The 15,706-nt window shown below is 39.8% G+C and overlaps 1 protein-coding gene across 5 annotated transcripts in view; it reads left to right on the forward strand.

Moving 5' to 3' along the window:
* Positions 1-15,706, forward strand: part of RGL1 (ral guanine nucleotide dissociation stimulator like 1) — a 211,609-nt gene that overhangs the window by 141,761 nt on the left and 54,142 nt on the right. For all 5 annotated transcript variants that reach the window (XR_003569639.1, XM_027868474.1, XM_027868472.1 and 2 more), the window contains 2 exons: positions 3,027-3,151; positions 11,211-11,426. Coding sequence is in view for 4 of the 5 variants with exons in the window: in XM_027868474.1 (XP_027724275.1) it covers positions 3,027-3,151; positions 11,211-11,426 (341 nt within the window). In the remaining variant the exon portion in view is untranslated. The remainder of the gene's footprint in view (positions 1-3,026; positions 3,152-11,210; positions 11,427-15,706) is intronic.

Consider the following 15,706-nt stretch of genomic DNA (forward strand, 5'->3'; position numbering starts at 1 on the left):
AATTGGGGTACCAATGGGATCAGTCATTCATTGTTTCCAACCAGGACCCTGGAAGGCAGAGTTAATTTGGCATGGCCTAGGGGACATACAGAGGTCAGGGATAGTTCCTGACTTTGGAAAGATTTTAGGCAATACCTAGGAATGCATTTTCTTGGGTTTGATTAGGAAAGGCTAAACCAAAAATATCTCTAAACTCTGTGTTTATTAGGTGCAGGGATCCTAATTGAAAAGTTGTTTCTAGAGCCAGACTCCAGGGTAAAGGCTTTGTGTTTGCCTTCCCCCCACCCCCAAAGGCTATGAGCTTTTTGTGGGTTTTGCTGATTGATTCTCACATTCTGTGGGGAGGGAGAGAAGCTTAAAAATGCACAAATCTACAACCTCCTGCCCAAATAACCCTTACAAGGTTTGGAGACCTAGAGGCTGCAGGGACCCCCAGGGACTCACCAGGAAATCACAGAATGGAGGCTGCTGTTAGTGGATGATCCACTGAGGAGTATTTACAGATTGTTTATCAGAGACCTTTTAAGACTTCAGGAGTGAGACATTTATTAGACGGACCACAGTCCAATTAAATCATTTGTATGGTGGTGGCCTGTGAGGTGATTTGCGGCGGGGTGAGAGAGAGAGAGAGAAAAGAATGAAGGCAGAGTTAGGACTAGAGACACAGCCCAAAAGCTTCTTCCTTTGTCTTTCTCTTTTTCTTTTATAAATACTGCCTGCAAAGGGGTTGGAAAGATTTGTCCTCCTATTCCATTCAATGAGGAGTCATTAAATACCACCCTCATCCAGACCTACTTGCCTCTGCCCAGACTACTACAGTAGCCCCCTAACTGGTCTCTGCATCCACTCTTTCCCTTCTCTGATCCATCTTCCACATAACTGCTAAATTGATATTCCTTAAGCACAGGTCTGACCATCACTTCTCTGATCAAGAAGCATCAGTGGCTCCCAGTGGGAGATAGAGCCCTGGTCTGGAGTCAGGAAGGCCTCAGTTCAAATGAGGCCTCAGAAACTTACTGTGTGATCCTAAACAAGTCATTTAACTTGTGTCTTCCTCAGTTTCCCCAACTATAAAATGAGGTTTGCAATAGTATCTACCTCCTAGGGTTGTTGTTAGGATCTAAAGAGATATTTGTAAAGCACTTAGCACACTGTATCTGGCACATAGTGGGCACTTAATTTTTTTAAAGATGTTTTTTTCTCCTTCCCTCCCTTCCTCCCTGCTGCTTCTAGGGAGCAAATACAAATTCTCCATGCAGGAAATACTTTGCCTTTACACAGACTGTCACTCTAATGCTTGGGATGTTCCGCCTCTTCACCTGGGCCCCCCTTTTCTCCCTTCTAGGCTCAGCTAAAGTGCCACTTCCTTCAAGAAGTCTCTCTTCATTCCCCCACTCACTTTAACCCTAAACCAAATGCTGTGTATATTTTTAAAATTTGTTTTTCATATCTTCTGTGTTTACTTACCTGTAAGCATGTTATATCCTCCAGTAGAAAGTAAGTTTTTTGAGGGCAGGAACTATTTAATTTTTGTCTTTGTGTCTCCAGCACCTAGAATAGCACCTAGCTTATTTATTGATTGATCAATTGATTCTATATGTAATGGCCTGAGATAAGTGTGGATAGCATATTGTGAGGGGAAGGCTTGTCTTAAAGTTTCACTACGGACTCCATAATTCTATTTTCTTATAATTCAGTGGGTCTGTGATCTCACCGATATGAGTCTTCTTCCAGTGGTACAGGTCACAAGTCATCTAAGTTTGCCTTCTCATCCTATGAGATATTTGCGAACAGTCTCCCAAAAATCCTCCATCCAACATGCTGGAGGCCTTCCTATTGGCTCTTTTTACATTAAGTAGTTGCCAGTAAGCATCTAGGCTGTCCATTTGTTATCACTCATTTTTTTTCTAAATGACCAACTGATGTTATCAGATTATACACTTCTTAGATACTATCCCTTATTCTACTTTACTTCACATAGTATGCAATGGTCATCACTAGAAATAAGCTTCAGCCTGTTTATACTTAGTATGCAGCTATACATTGCCCTTAAGGTTACTGACATTTTTAATTCTTCAGAGATTATGGTATTTCCAGATTCATAGCCATAGTATAGCACTATTGGCACAACATTGGCTTTCTCTGTCAGGAAACAGCTTGGAAATGACTAAAAGTGTTTCATAATTCCCCAAACAGGCCCCTCTCTTATGTCTGCTTAATTATGATCCCTGAAGTTTAATTCAAGAACATTTGTATAACTGGACTGATGGACTGTTATACAAACAATGAACCGGCCAGTCATAGTTTTTCCTATGTGGATTACACACAAATTTCTTTTGAGTTGTCATATATCTTATTGAGGAGACTCTTTAATATTCTAGCACTTCAAGCAGTCAGTATAATTATCCTTCACAAACAGAAATATCTGAAGAATCTCACTATCTGTAGCAGGAACTCTTAATCTGGCGTCTCGTTTGGGGTCTGTGGATACATTTAAGGGAATCCATGAATTTGGATGTGAAAAAAATGCAATCTTTATTTTCACTAACCTATAAGTTAAAATTTAGCATTTCTTCAGTTATGAATGTAGCCACAAATCATTATTTTGACAAAGGGTCCAAAGACTTCACCAGCCTGCCAAAGGGTTCCCTGACACACAAAGAAGATTAAGAACCCCTGCTCTATAGGGAGGGAATCTACAAAGATATTGAGGGTATTAGATCTCTGGAGTCGTAGGGGTTCACTGAATTGGTAAGAGTTCTTAAGTCTTTCAAAGTTGTTTTTCTTTACAATGTTGCAATCATTGCACAAATTGTTCTACTGTTTCCGTTTACTTCATTCTGTACTAGGTCACATAAATTTTCATAGATTTCTTTAAATCCATCCCTTTTGTTTATCCTTATTTTATAGGAAGAACCTGGACTAATCTTTCTTTGTAGGAAAAATCCATAATTAATCCAAGATCTATGTGTAGGTAGTTATAAGCTACTGATTTTAAATATAAATAATTTTTATTTCATGGACAGATGGATTTCATAATGCTCTCACCTTCAGTCTGGAAGAAGAAGAGGATCTAGAGGGTGGTGGATCAAGTGAATTCACTTTATTCCCAGAAGACCTTGTGGCAGAACAGCTGACCTACATGGATGCAGTATGTACTATCATTGTGCCATAGACAGATCAAAAATTTGCTATGGTTCAAGGGAGGATGAAATGGTTAATGAGATTTATTTTCAGTATTTTCAAGTCTTTGATAATTGTAAACTGTGTCTATCTATATAGAGCAAAATAATTTTATGATTAATTTAAGGAAAAAATTATTTTTTCTTCTGAATGATCTAAAATTTTATAAGAATGTGCGTATGTATGTGTGTGTATGGATCATAAAGAGGTCAGAGCATGAGGTGGGATGGAATAAAGTCACTTATTCCTCATGTAATTATATTCTGTAGCGCATTTTTATAACAGCATAGTTGATATTTTTGTCATTCCATAGATAATTGACTCACTGAAGTTTCAGGCCACACTGTAGTTAGAATTATTTCAGAAATATGATGGGGACTTTTAAAATTTTGGTTTATTTTTACTTCCTATCACTCTTGAGTCAGTGGGAGATAACTGTGCTCTCATGCTGCTTCTCCTGGTGCCAATGAGATTTTGATACTATAAAGGAATTAGATCCACTTTAATTGTCTAAAACAGTATGTTGGTATGGACAAAAATATGGGATTCTTCATTGTCTATTATGATCACATTCCCTTTGGACGTAAGAAAAATAGGTGACCGTGATGGTGAAGGGTCTAAAGATCACGTTATCTGAAGATTGGTTGAAGGAGCTGGGGATGCTTATCCTGGTCAAGAGAAGCCTTTTAGGATGGCTGTCTTCAAGCATTTGAAAAGTTGTCATGTGTAGAGGGGATTAGGCTTGTTTTCCTTGGATCCATTGGGGCAAAAATAGAAGTAATGGGCAGAGTTTGTAAAGAGACAGATTTCAGTCCTTTGAAAATTCTAGATGTGGAATATGCTATCTTAGGAGAAAGTGAGTTTCCCCTCATTCAAGGTCTTCAAGTTAAAGTGAACTACTACCACTTGTTGGCTCTATTGAAAAGGAGATTCTTGTTCATATGTGAGTAGGATGATGACTTTTTAAATCCCTTCCAGGTCTGTGATTTTTTGATTTGGTGAACTCTGGAATGCCATGTGGTGTAAAAAGGGGTTCTATGATATAATTTTCTGGCTATCAATATTTTTCCTCTAAAATATTAAAATGAGTATAAACTATATGAGTATAAACTAGTTCTATGCAGCAATTTTCCAGTGTGAAAAGTGGCTTGGTCTCCTTTGTTTTGCTGCAGAATTTCCCAATCCTCCCCCTGTGTCTCAGAGGTATTCAAGGCACTGGGCATAGAAATGGAAAAATGACACAATCCCCATCCTAGCTTAATGGAGAGGGTATGACATGTCTATACATCAGTGTGGCCTCTAATAGGACATAGGAGACATCAAACAGTATGCTCCAGGGAAACTTGAGGAGCAAATGCCTACTTTCAGCTTGGGAGATCAGAGAATGCTTCACAGAGAGGATAGCACTGATCTGGGCCTTGAAGGAAAAACGGGATTGCCATAGGCTGAGATGGGGAAGAAGTTCATCATTGTGGGCATGTTGCCTTCACGGAGGTGGGAGAGTGCAAGATGAAGCTGGGGAAATTGTCCAGTTTGGCTGGAACTAGAGTGTGGGGAAGGCATATTATGAAAGGAGGCTGGAGAGATAGGTTGGAGCCAGGTTTTTAAAAGGCCTTCAGTGTTAAGCTAAGATGATCACTTGAATTTACGTACAATAATACTTTATAGTTTTCAAAGTACTTTACATATATTATCTATTTTGATGCTCACAACAACCCTGTGAGATAAGCACTACTGTCATTGTTATCCCTGTTTTACACTTGAGGAAACGGAGGCTCAGAAAGTTTGTGATGCGCTTCCAGGGCTTCAGAGTCAGTGTCGGAGTCAGAAACCCAGGTGTTCGCTAGCTCCAGGTGTAGTGTTTTTTTTTTTATTACGCTATTGTGGACAGAGTGTGGCATGCATCTGTGCATTAGAAATATTATCTTGGCAGTTGTGTGATTAGAGAGGGGAGTAGCCAGCAGCAGGGAGATGTTAGGAGGCTATTCTGGCACTCCAGGTGAGAGGTTATAGAGCTGTAACCTAGAATAGTTTAATGAAGAAGGTACTTATTTGAGAGATATTGTGGACATAGAGTTGAGAGTATAAATGGGGTGTGAGCATGAAGGAAGAGTCAGAAATAAATAAGATTTAAAACTCCAAGGGCAGCATGGCCCAGAAGAAAGAATGCTTAGTTTGGAATAAGAAGATTTGGGTTTGAATCCCTGCCCTGCCCCTTCCTACCCATGTGACTTAACCTCTCTGGCTTCAGTTTCCTCATCTGTAAAATGAGATTGGATTATGTGAGCTCTGATGTCCCTCCTAACTCTCTCAGTGTAGGATCTTCAACCTGAGTGAGTATAAGAATGGGGTACCATAGTCAGAGATTGGGAGGGAGCAGAGTTTAGGGGCGAGGAAGGTGATTCCATTCTGAGGTTGAAGTGGGACATGAATGTTAACATCAACAACAAGCAAGTATTAAATTTTTGCTGTGTACCAGGTACTGACTGTATTAAGTGCTGAAGACACAAAGAAAGGCAGAAAATAGTCCCTGCTCTCGGGGAGTTCACAGTCTACTGGCAGGAGCCAACATTGCAGACAACTATGTGCAAACAAACCATGTGTAGGATATAGTAGAGCTAATCTCTGAGGGAAGGCACTGGCATAGGAAGACCAGAAAAGGCACACACTGAGACTTTGAGGCTTGAAGGAAGCCACAGAAGCCAGGAAGCAGAGATGAGAAGGGAGAGAATTCCAGACATGGGGAACAGCCAGTGAAAATGCCCAGAGTTGGGAGATGAAATGTTGTGCTTGAGGAACACCAAGGAGGTCAGTGTCCCTGGATCACAGAGTACACAAGAGTGCAGAAAAGTGTAAGAAGACTGGAAAGATTTGTGTGTGTGGGCAGGGGCAGGTTATGAAGGTCTTTGAACACCAAATAGAGGATTATATATTTGATCCTGGGAATGATAGGATGCCACTTATTGAGTAGAGGGAGGTGGTGATATAGCAGAACTTCACTTTAGGAAAATCACTTTGACAACTGAATGGGGACAGGCTTAAGGAAGAGAAATCAACCAGAAGGCTTTTGTAGTAGTTAAGGTATTAGATGATGAGGACCTGCACTGGTGTGATAGCAATGTCAGTGGAGAGAAGAAGGCATATAGGAGAGATGTTGCAAAGTTAGAATAGCCAGGACATGACAACCCATTGGATATGAGGGATGAGAGAGAGTGAAGAGTTGAGGGTGACATCTAGGTTGTGAATCTCTGGTGAGTGGGAGGATGTTGGTACCCTTGACAATGATAGGGATATTTTGAAAGAGGGTAAGGATTTTTGGGGAAAGATAATGCATTCAGTTTTGAACATGTTGAGTTTAAAATGTCTATGAGATACTCAGTTTGAGATGTCTAATAGGCTAGACCATAGGTTAGATGCAAGAAAGAGAGGTTGAGGATGGATAAAAAGGTTTGAGAATCATCTGCATAGAGGTGATAATTGAATCTATGAGAGCTGATGAAATCACCAAAGGAATTGTATAGAGGGAGAAGAGGAGAGGGCTCCAGACAGAGCCTTGGGGGTCACACACAGTGAGTACAAATCTGTTTGAAAATCCAGTAAACGAGACTGAGGAGTGGTCATATTGGCAGGAGACCTAGAAGAGAATGCCACAAAAACCTAGAGAGAGGAGATCAAGGAGGAGAGGGGGACTAACACTGTCAAAGGTTGAAGAGAAATTAAAAAGGATAAGGAATGAGAAAAGACCATTAGATTTGATGATTAAGAGATCCTTGATAACTTTGGAGGGAGAAGTTTTGATTGGATGATGGAGTTGGAAGGCAATTTCAGATAGTCAAGAGATTGAGAGGAGACACTAACCATAGGCAGCTTTCCCAAGGAGTTGGATAGTGAATTGCCTTGAGAATACATATTTGTATTAGAGTTAATTAGTGAGGTTTTGTAATTTTCTCTAGTTTCATTCAGCAGCACAAGAATAGAAATGAAGGCAGTGGATGATGGGAGTAATTCAAATCTGGGGCTTGACAGGGCGAAATAGGATAAGAGGAAAAGGGACTCCACAGCAGTGGATAGAGTTGAACTGGTTCACCAAAGCAGTCAAGATGGGGAATGGAGGAAAATATAGCCAATGCAGCAGTGAAGACCTCAGAAGAGTGTAAAATAAAGACAATGAACAAGGTTATGGGTTGTACAAAGAGGGAAATGTTTATGGCTAAAAATTATATGATCAGATAAAGGAATTTCAAAATTACTAAATATGGAAATGTAATATTTGTGAACGATGGCAAGATTTAAAGTATGGCCATCCCTGTGAGGAGCTGAGCTAGGGTGAAGGAATAGGTCATATGAAATGAATACATTGAGGAACTGAGATGTTAGAGTGTTTGAGGGAGTGTCCAAACGTATGTTGAAGTCTCCTAGTATGAGAGCAGGAATTAGAGAAGAAAGATTGAAAACTAGGCATTGAACTCATTGAGGAAGGACGGCAAATGTCCTGGGGACAATTATCTATGATTACAGCTACCAGGATCTTAATTAGGTAATGAATATAGATAGAATGAACCTCAAAGGAGAAAAAGTTACTGAGTGGTACTGGTAGGGGGAGAATCTGGAAGAGGCAATGTGGAAAAGAAATTGTTCCTACTTCCCAACACAGTCAGTTATGGGGAAAAGTAAGCTAGTGAAAGTGCAGCTGGCGCTGGAAAGGATGGGGGAGGGGCGCTATGTCATCAGGAGGGAGCCACAGGTCTCTGTGAGTGAAAGAAGATGGAAAGAGTGAGAAAGGAAAAGACTTAAGATGAAAGTTACCTATGGAGCAGGCATTGCATAGGGCACAGTGGAAGGGGGAGTTAGTTCTGCAGTGGGATATTGAGTGGATGGGGTTCAGAGGTTTAGGAATAAAGGAATGGCAGCAGGGAATGAGGTGTCTAGAATTACAGCTGAAGGTTCAGAATCACTAGGATGGGGAGAAGATGACTGGGTAGGAGTGTGCTAATCATTGGAAGATGAGGTCAGGCAGATAGTCTGCGGGCAGCCAGGGGAGTCAGTAGTGAAGAGTTACAAATATGGAGGTGGTTCCAAGGAGAGAGTCACAAAATGCTGATATTGCCTCGGGCTAGGTTGTTCTAGGGCTCAGGCAGCAGTATGTAGGTGGAAGGGGGAGTTGGAGGGCTACCCACATGGGGCAAAGCAACCAGTTTGGAATTTGGTGCTGAAGGAAGTAAGATTTTTGAGGATTTGGTAGATCCAGGCAAGGGACTGTCACCCCAGTTTAATTGGTCAATAAGATGTATTAAACATTTATTAGGTGCCAGGCACTGTCCTAGGGCTAGGATACAAGTACAACAAATAAAACAATTTCTTCTTGCAAGGAGGCACACAGTAAGATTCTTGACTCTTAGCTGTGTGACCCTGGGCAAGTCCCTCAACCTCACTTAGCCTCAGTTTCCTTATCAATAAAATAGAAATAATAAGGACACCTACCTGCTAGAGTAGTTGTGAAGTAGTTGTGAAGAAATGAGGTTTTATATATATATGTATATATATAATGTTTTGCAAACCATAATGCACCATATAAAATATAATTATTATTGTAATTTATAATAATAATAAAAATATAGGCCCAGAAAAGGAATATTGGCTCAGTCGGGACAGCAGGGAGGGATATTGTGAGACTGGAGGTTGTAGTGAGAGTAAATAACAAGTTTAACAAGAGTAAAGGTAGAAATGTCATTATGGTCAGAGAGGTCAGGACACTAGAAGAAAAGTAATTTCTGATGACGGTGAATTCTAAAGAGATGGAGGATCATGCCTTTGGGTGGCCCAGGCAAAATGGAGATGGAGGTCATGGGAGTTGAAGAGGTTGATGGACTGGAAGGCCAGGGTATTAGAAGGATTAAGACCATGGATGTTCCATGTCCTTAGAGCCCTCCCAGACCAGCACTTACTATGGAGGAAGAGTGGCATGGTGGGAAGAGCAGTGACCTTAAAGTCAGAAGACCTGGCTTGAAGTTTAGGCTTTGACATTTACTAGCTGTGGGTGTCAAAGCAAGTTATTTAACTGTTTGAGTTTAAAGTATTTCATCTTCAAAGTGAGGATGATAATATTTGCATTACTTACTTTTTGTGTATAGTAACTATTTTTAAAATAAATTTTGATACCTTTTCCTTTGATATCACCTATATTTCCCACTCTATCCCTTCCCCTACACTCTTTTTAAATACTTTAAACCTTAAAACATTTATATAAATGTGAACCATGTGCAATTGTGTTGGATCCAACTGTTCTGTGGTGAAATGAGTTTAAGAAATGCACATTTAATGAAAGTACTGATAAAAGACCCTCTAATTAACAGATTCTACATATTAATTCTCCTAGGCCACTGGCCTTTCTGACATATAATTCTATAGTCATCTTATAATAGATTGGTGTAAAATTTAACAATTCATAGTTATAGAGAGATCACCTAATTGAGGATTTGGTGTTTGTACAATAACCACAGTAAGAGAGGCAGCATGATATCATGGGCAGATATTTGGCCTTGGAGTCAGGGAGACCTGGGTTAGAGTCCTACCTTGGACTCACACAGGCTCTGTGTTCCTTGGCAAGTCTCTTAAGCCCTCAGTGCCCTAGGTGACTGAGACTGGAAATTATACAACAGCAGTTGTCTGCATTGGTAGAAAGAAATTCTTCTTGGGGAGTTCCTCAGACCACCATTCATTCTTCCCACTTTCCTCCGTGACCCTTGCATGAGGCTTTTTATCTTGTTTATACTTTATTTTCCGCCATCTGAAAATAATGATAATTAATGACACTTTTGCTTTTATAGGGAGATGTGCTACCATTGATAAAGTTTTAAATGGTTGACTTAAGCCTTTTCAGAAATATGAGATTGAAAGTACGTAGGGCACGTTGTGGATGTTGCTTTGAGGTGATAGAATCAGAGAACCTTAGCAGTGGAAGGAAGCTCAGAAACTATCAGGACCACAGTGAATGAACCACCTACATAACATCCCCTTCAAGCAGTAGTCTAGCTTGTGCTCCAACACTTTCAGTGATGGAGAATTTCCTGTCTTAGGAGGCAGTCTTTTTGATTTTAGACAGCTCCAATTGTTAAACATATTCTTCTTTACTGCCTCCCTTGTAATGGCTATGCATTGGCACCAGCCCTTCCCTCTGGGACTCAGCAAAATACTTCTACTTCCTCTTCCACTCTTGTCAAATATCTGAAGACTGCAATTATATCTCTCCCCCCAAATCTTTTCTCCTCTAAGCTAAATAGCACCAATTCCTAGTAATTAGTCCCATCCTGCTAAGTCTCAGTGATATCCATGAGATCCTATTCACTTCCCTGGGTGTTAAAGTGTCAAGTTCACATTCTTTATTGCCTGTAACTGGGTAAGTCACTCAATCCCTCAGTGCCCCAGGCAGCTGTCTAAGACTATAAGTTATAGATCAGTTGCTCAGCTACGTCAGTAGGAGTTTCTTCACAAGGAGCTACCTATGCTGGTAAAATCACAGATCTAGACTGAAAAAAATTAGCATAGTGTATTAACAGATATTAACAGATATTTTAAGAGATAGACACAGGAAAACATAAACATTGATCTTATTATTCTTCCCTGTTATTTTCTTCTGTGAATTATTCTCCAAGAATCTTCAACCATTTCCCTTGATCAGTAGTCCGAAGTCCTAGATGGCCTTGCCTAGCAGGTAGACAATATTAAGGTATTTTAAGTTCTGTCGACTTATTTTTTTGTCATTGGTTTATGTCTGCCAATAACAAAATAAATAAATGAAATAATAAAAATAAAATAATAAATAAAATCTATGAGATTTATTAAGAATACCAACATGGGTATTAATTATTTATTTCTGTCTATTCAAGTGTGTATAAGTCAAGTGAGTCAAGGAAAAAGGGTTTATTTGTTCATTCATAAAATACCAATTTACCGATGACCCTGATGACGTGTTTTACCATATGAAAAGGTCTCTGTTGTCTTTAACATCAATCCTTCTCTTGTTCTAGGAACTGTTCAAGAAAGTAGTACCACATCATTGCCTGGGCTGTATTTGGTCTCAAAGAGATAAGAAGGAAAACAAACATTTGGCTCCCACCATCCGGGCTACCATCTCTCAGTTTAATACCCTCACCAAATGCGTCGTCAGCACCATCTTGGGAGGCAAAGAACTCAAAACTCAGCATCGGGCCAAAATCATCGAGAAGTGGATTAACATTGCTCATGTAATGTGCTTGCTTTTGTTAATCTTATTTATTCTCTCTAGTGATCCTAGAGTCCTATTTCATGGTTTAACCATTGGACTTAAAAGGAAGTTTAAATATGGAAAGGGATATGGTTATGTTTATTCGCACTAACATAAGATATAAAGTTATTATTTTTAACTAGAATGGGGGATGTCCTTTGGGACTGTTTCCTTTCACAAGCTCCCACACTACAACTCCCTCAGGGCAGGAGAAAACATCCAGTTCCTTTTGTATCCTTTTGTGGGATGAGCACAGGACTCTGCACTGCAGTGCTCAGTAGTTACTAATTCTTTGGTGGCCATTTCTCCCTTCAGCCCTAAAATTCTTTCCCAGACCTGTGACCATTAGTTCTTCCATAACTTGAGAGGTACCATTGACCCACCAATGTAAAAGATGCCTTTGAGATAGTTTAGCTGATCCCTCGCAGCTTCCAGATGAGGAGATTGATGCTCGAAGACAGACAATGACTTGCCTATTCATGGTTAATTACACAGCCAGTAAAATGTCAGAACTGAGATGCGAGCCCAGGTCTCTTGCTTATTTACATCTCAGCATTCTGCCTCTCCTAGGTAACTGGGTCTAGAACTCATGTTTCCAAACTCTCATGCCAATGTTCTTTTCAATTCCTTTTTCAAAGGAGAGATGATACATTAGGTTTAACCTTATTGTAGTTCTGTGGATAGAGCCCTGAGCCGGGCGTTACAGGTCTCAGATTCTGGTTCTGGAACTATTAGCCACCTTTAATTACCTATACTCTACTTCTTTGTCCTTTTACTTTCCATTAAATGGGACCAATATTACTTATCTATTCATTTAGTCTAATGATATTTTATACATGAATACACACATAGCACTTTGCAAACCTTAAACCTTAAAATGCTATGAATATTAGTTATGATTATGATTAGTATTAATGTTGTTGTTTTTGGTGTAGGGGACTCTTGATTTGGAAACTCCCTCTCTCAATCCAGACTGATAAATCTTTTGCAACTTACAGTTGGAAAACTAACGGTCTTAGTTGCTAGGAATACTGAGAAGTTAATTATTTGCCCGTGGTCACATAGTGAGTTTCAGAGGCATAATTTGAACCCAGGTTTTCCTAACTCCAAGGCCTACCATATTATCTGCTGTGTCATTCTGCTTCTCAAGTATAATAATTAACAGCTATTTATTAACACCAACCATATACCAGGTGGATATAGTGGCTATAAAAGATAAAAGCTACAAACTCCTCCTCACACCTCCCACCCCTCACTCTTCAGGAAGTTCTTTGAGAAGAGTTAAGAAATATATACATATAATTGAAATTCAGAGGAATTTATGAGAAGTACATATGACACTGTATGTCTGAGGAGGAAGTTTAGGGGAGAGAGAAGAGATTGCTATAGGCTTTTTAGGAAAGAATTCTTGAACAAATTTGGCTCAAGTAGAGAGTTGAAGAATGATTAGGGTTTGAACATGCCTAGAGGTGAGTTGGGGAGTAAGAATGATGCTTGGCAAAAAAAAGGATCTGGACAAAAATGAACAATTATCAAAAACTATTATATAAACATAGATAAAATGCTGCCTATTGTGTTGCTCAGACAAGATACATTTTTCTTTCTATTGCATTAATACTTCTTCATTTACTTAGAACGAGAAAATATGTTCTAAGTGATTCTGTATTTGATAGGATCTTTGCTTTGGAGATAGGAAAGACCTTAGAGAGCTTTCTTCATTTTACAGATAAGGAAACTGAGTCCCAGAGTTGACTTCCCTTGCCCAAGGTTACACAAGTAGTGAGGGCCACAGCTGGGATTCAAACCCCAGAAGCTCTAACTACAAATCCAGCTCTCTTTCTGCTGTGCCACACTAGTCTTCCACAATGTTTCCTCTCAGTAGCAAATTGTCAGACCCTAAAGGTCTTACTTGGACAAATGACTCTAAGATCTATAGCAAGAGCATGATACGTATATGCATGTCATATTCTGTGCTTAAATAATGACTTACTGCAGTTAAAAAATTTTTAAATATGCAGTTTAGTGACTGCAAAATAGAAACATGAGGCAATTTGAAATATCTCAGATACCATATTTTTTTTTAAAGATAGATATGCTATCAAAGATCTTGTCTCCTAAAGTTGACAATGTATCCTTGGCGCAACCTCTTAGAAGCATGGAATTCAAACCTATTTCCATGTTTAATTTTGTTTTCTTTTTCCTATATCATTTACATAAAGCCTTTTTTTCCTATTGTAGGCATATTTGGAAGAAAGCAAATCATTTTAGAAGCAAGAAAAAGCATTCTGGCCAAACGATAGCTGTTACTTAGATCAATCTGAATCCCACCTTTCTCCTTTTTATTGTCACTTTCCCCGGAATATTCTTCCCTTTTCTAGAAATGTGGCGAGATGCCTCCTTGTCCCCTTTGCTTAAGTGAAGGCTCTTTTAGTAATACTTTCCATATGTTTATTACAATGTGGATACAATAGCTGGGCCTGAGTTCCTCTATTGCGAGTTTTTTCATTCTTAAAGGATGACTCTTGGGGGCTGAACCTTTGGTGAACTATATTCACGGGGCTAGGCTTCTGGCACCGTGATCTAGTGCATTTTTCTAGGAGAAGGACATTAAGATATTTATAGAGAAAGAACATGAGTGGCTATTATGAATTACAGAGATATTGGTTCTAAAGACAATGTTGGTTAGGGGTATAGGGTTGTTAGTTTGTTTGACATGGTTTTAAAAAACCAAATTAGGGAGACTGCCTTTCTTACCTTAGCATCATTATCAAAACCTCTTCACTGATGTGACCCCCTGAGCAAGACAGGAGTAGGATCAGCCAGCTAGGGTGGTGCACAGCACTTTCTGTGGAGGCTCCTACCTACGAAGTCAAGCCCTTGCTCACCCAGAACGCTGCTTTGCCTGCAAAGGGTTGTTATGTTGTACACATGTCTTAGTATAACGGCATCTTCTTTTAGCAGAAGATATCAGATCAATCTTCCATGGCAGTATCTGCCCTCTATGGGCTGAGATTAGGGCCCTGTATGACAAGAGAGTATGGCCTTCCTTGGTGATTTGGCTTCTGAGAAGTATACGTCTCCACTAGTAAAATTCATGCAAAAAGTCTGTGGTTCCCAAGATCCTTTTTTTTTTTAAATCTGGTGAGGCAATTGGGATTAAATGACTCACCCAGAGTCACACAGCTAGTGAGTGTTATGTGTCTGAGGCCAGATTTGAACTCAGGGCCTCCTGACTCCAGGGCTGGTGCTCTACCCATTGTGCTGCCTAACTGCCCCCAAGATCCTTTTTCAAACTGCAATGCTATAGACTTCACATGGAAACTCAAATTTCTCGAAGGGAACTCTGTCTTCTTACCCAGAATATAACATTTACCTTCTGCAGAGTTTCTGTTTTGTTTTAAAATACTGCCAAAAATGAATTTTGCTTTAAAAACCTAGGTTATTTTTGAAGCTCTGTAGTACAAAGGTGTTTTTGAATGTTTATGATAGTGGGACAAGCCAATTTTAAACAAAATGAATATGTCTTTAAAACACACATATGTGCACATACACAGAGACGCACACAGACACACACATATATTTTTCCCGTCTTGGCCTAGAACATGAAAGTCTAGGTTCAGCTTGTGGTAAAGTTTTACTGCCAAGTTATATATGTACACTGCTCTATATGCACAAGCATTTGTAATGAGACGGGTGATACCATCTGAACTTTCTGTAGATGCTTATGTGACTGGCAGCAGCCACCTGAAGCATGGTGTATTCATTTTTTTCAGTCAAGTTAACAAACATTTACTAAACACCAGTGCTGGACACTGTGCTAAGCGCTGGGGATACAAAGAAAGGCAAAAAACAGGCCCTGCCCTCAAGGGACTCAGTCTAGTGGGGGAGACAACTTGTTAACAAGTATACCCAAACAAGATCTAGACAGAATAAATTGGTGATAATCTCAGAGAGAAGGCAGTAAGGATATCAAACGTGACTGAGAAAGGCTTCTTGTGTAAGATGGCACTTTAGCTAAGACCTGAAGCGTACCAGACAAGAGGTGTATTTTTTGGGGGGGGCTTAGGCAATGGGGTTAAGTGACTTGCCCAGGGTCACACAGCTAGTAAGTGTCAAGTGTTTGGTCTGAGGCCAAATTTGAACTCAGGTTCTCCTAAATCCAGGGTGCCAGCTAGCTGCCCCACTGAGGTGTATTTTTTGTATGGGGCGGTGGGAGGGGGAGCGATGTGTTAAGTCCATCTGAATATTTCCGTTAGACTC

Source organism: Vombatus ursinus, unplaced genomic scaffold, assembly GCF_900497805.2.
Source record: "Vombatus ursinus unplaced genomic scaffold, bare-nosed wombat genome assembly UNPS02014789.1, whole genome shotgun sequence".
Classification (NCBI taxonomy): domain Eukaryota; kingdom Metazoa; phylum Chordata; class Mammalia; order Diprotodontia; family Vombatidae; genus Vombatus; species Vombatus ursinus.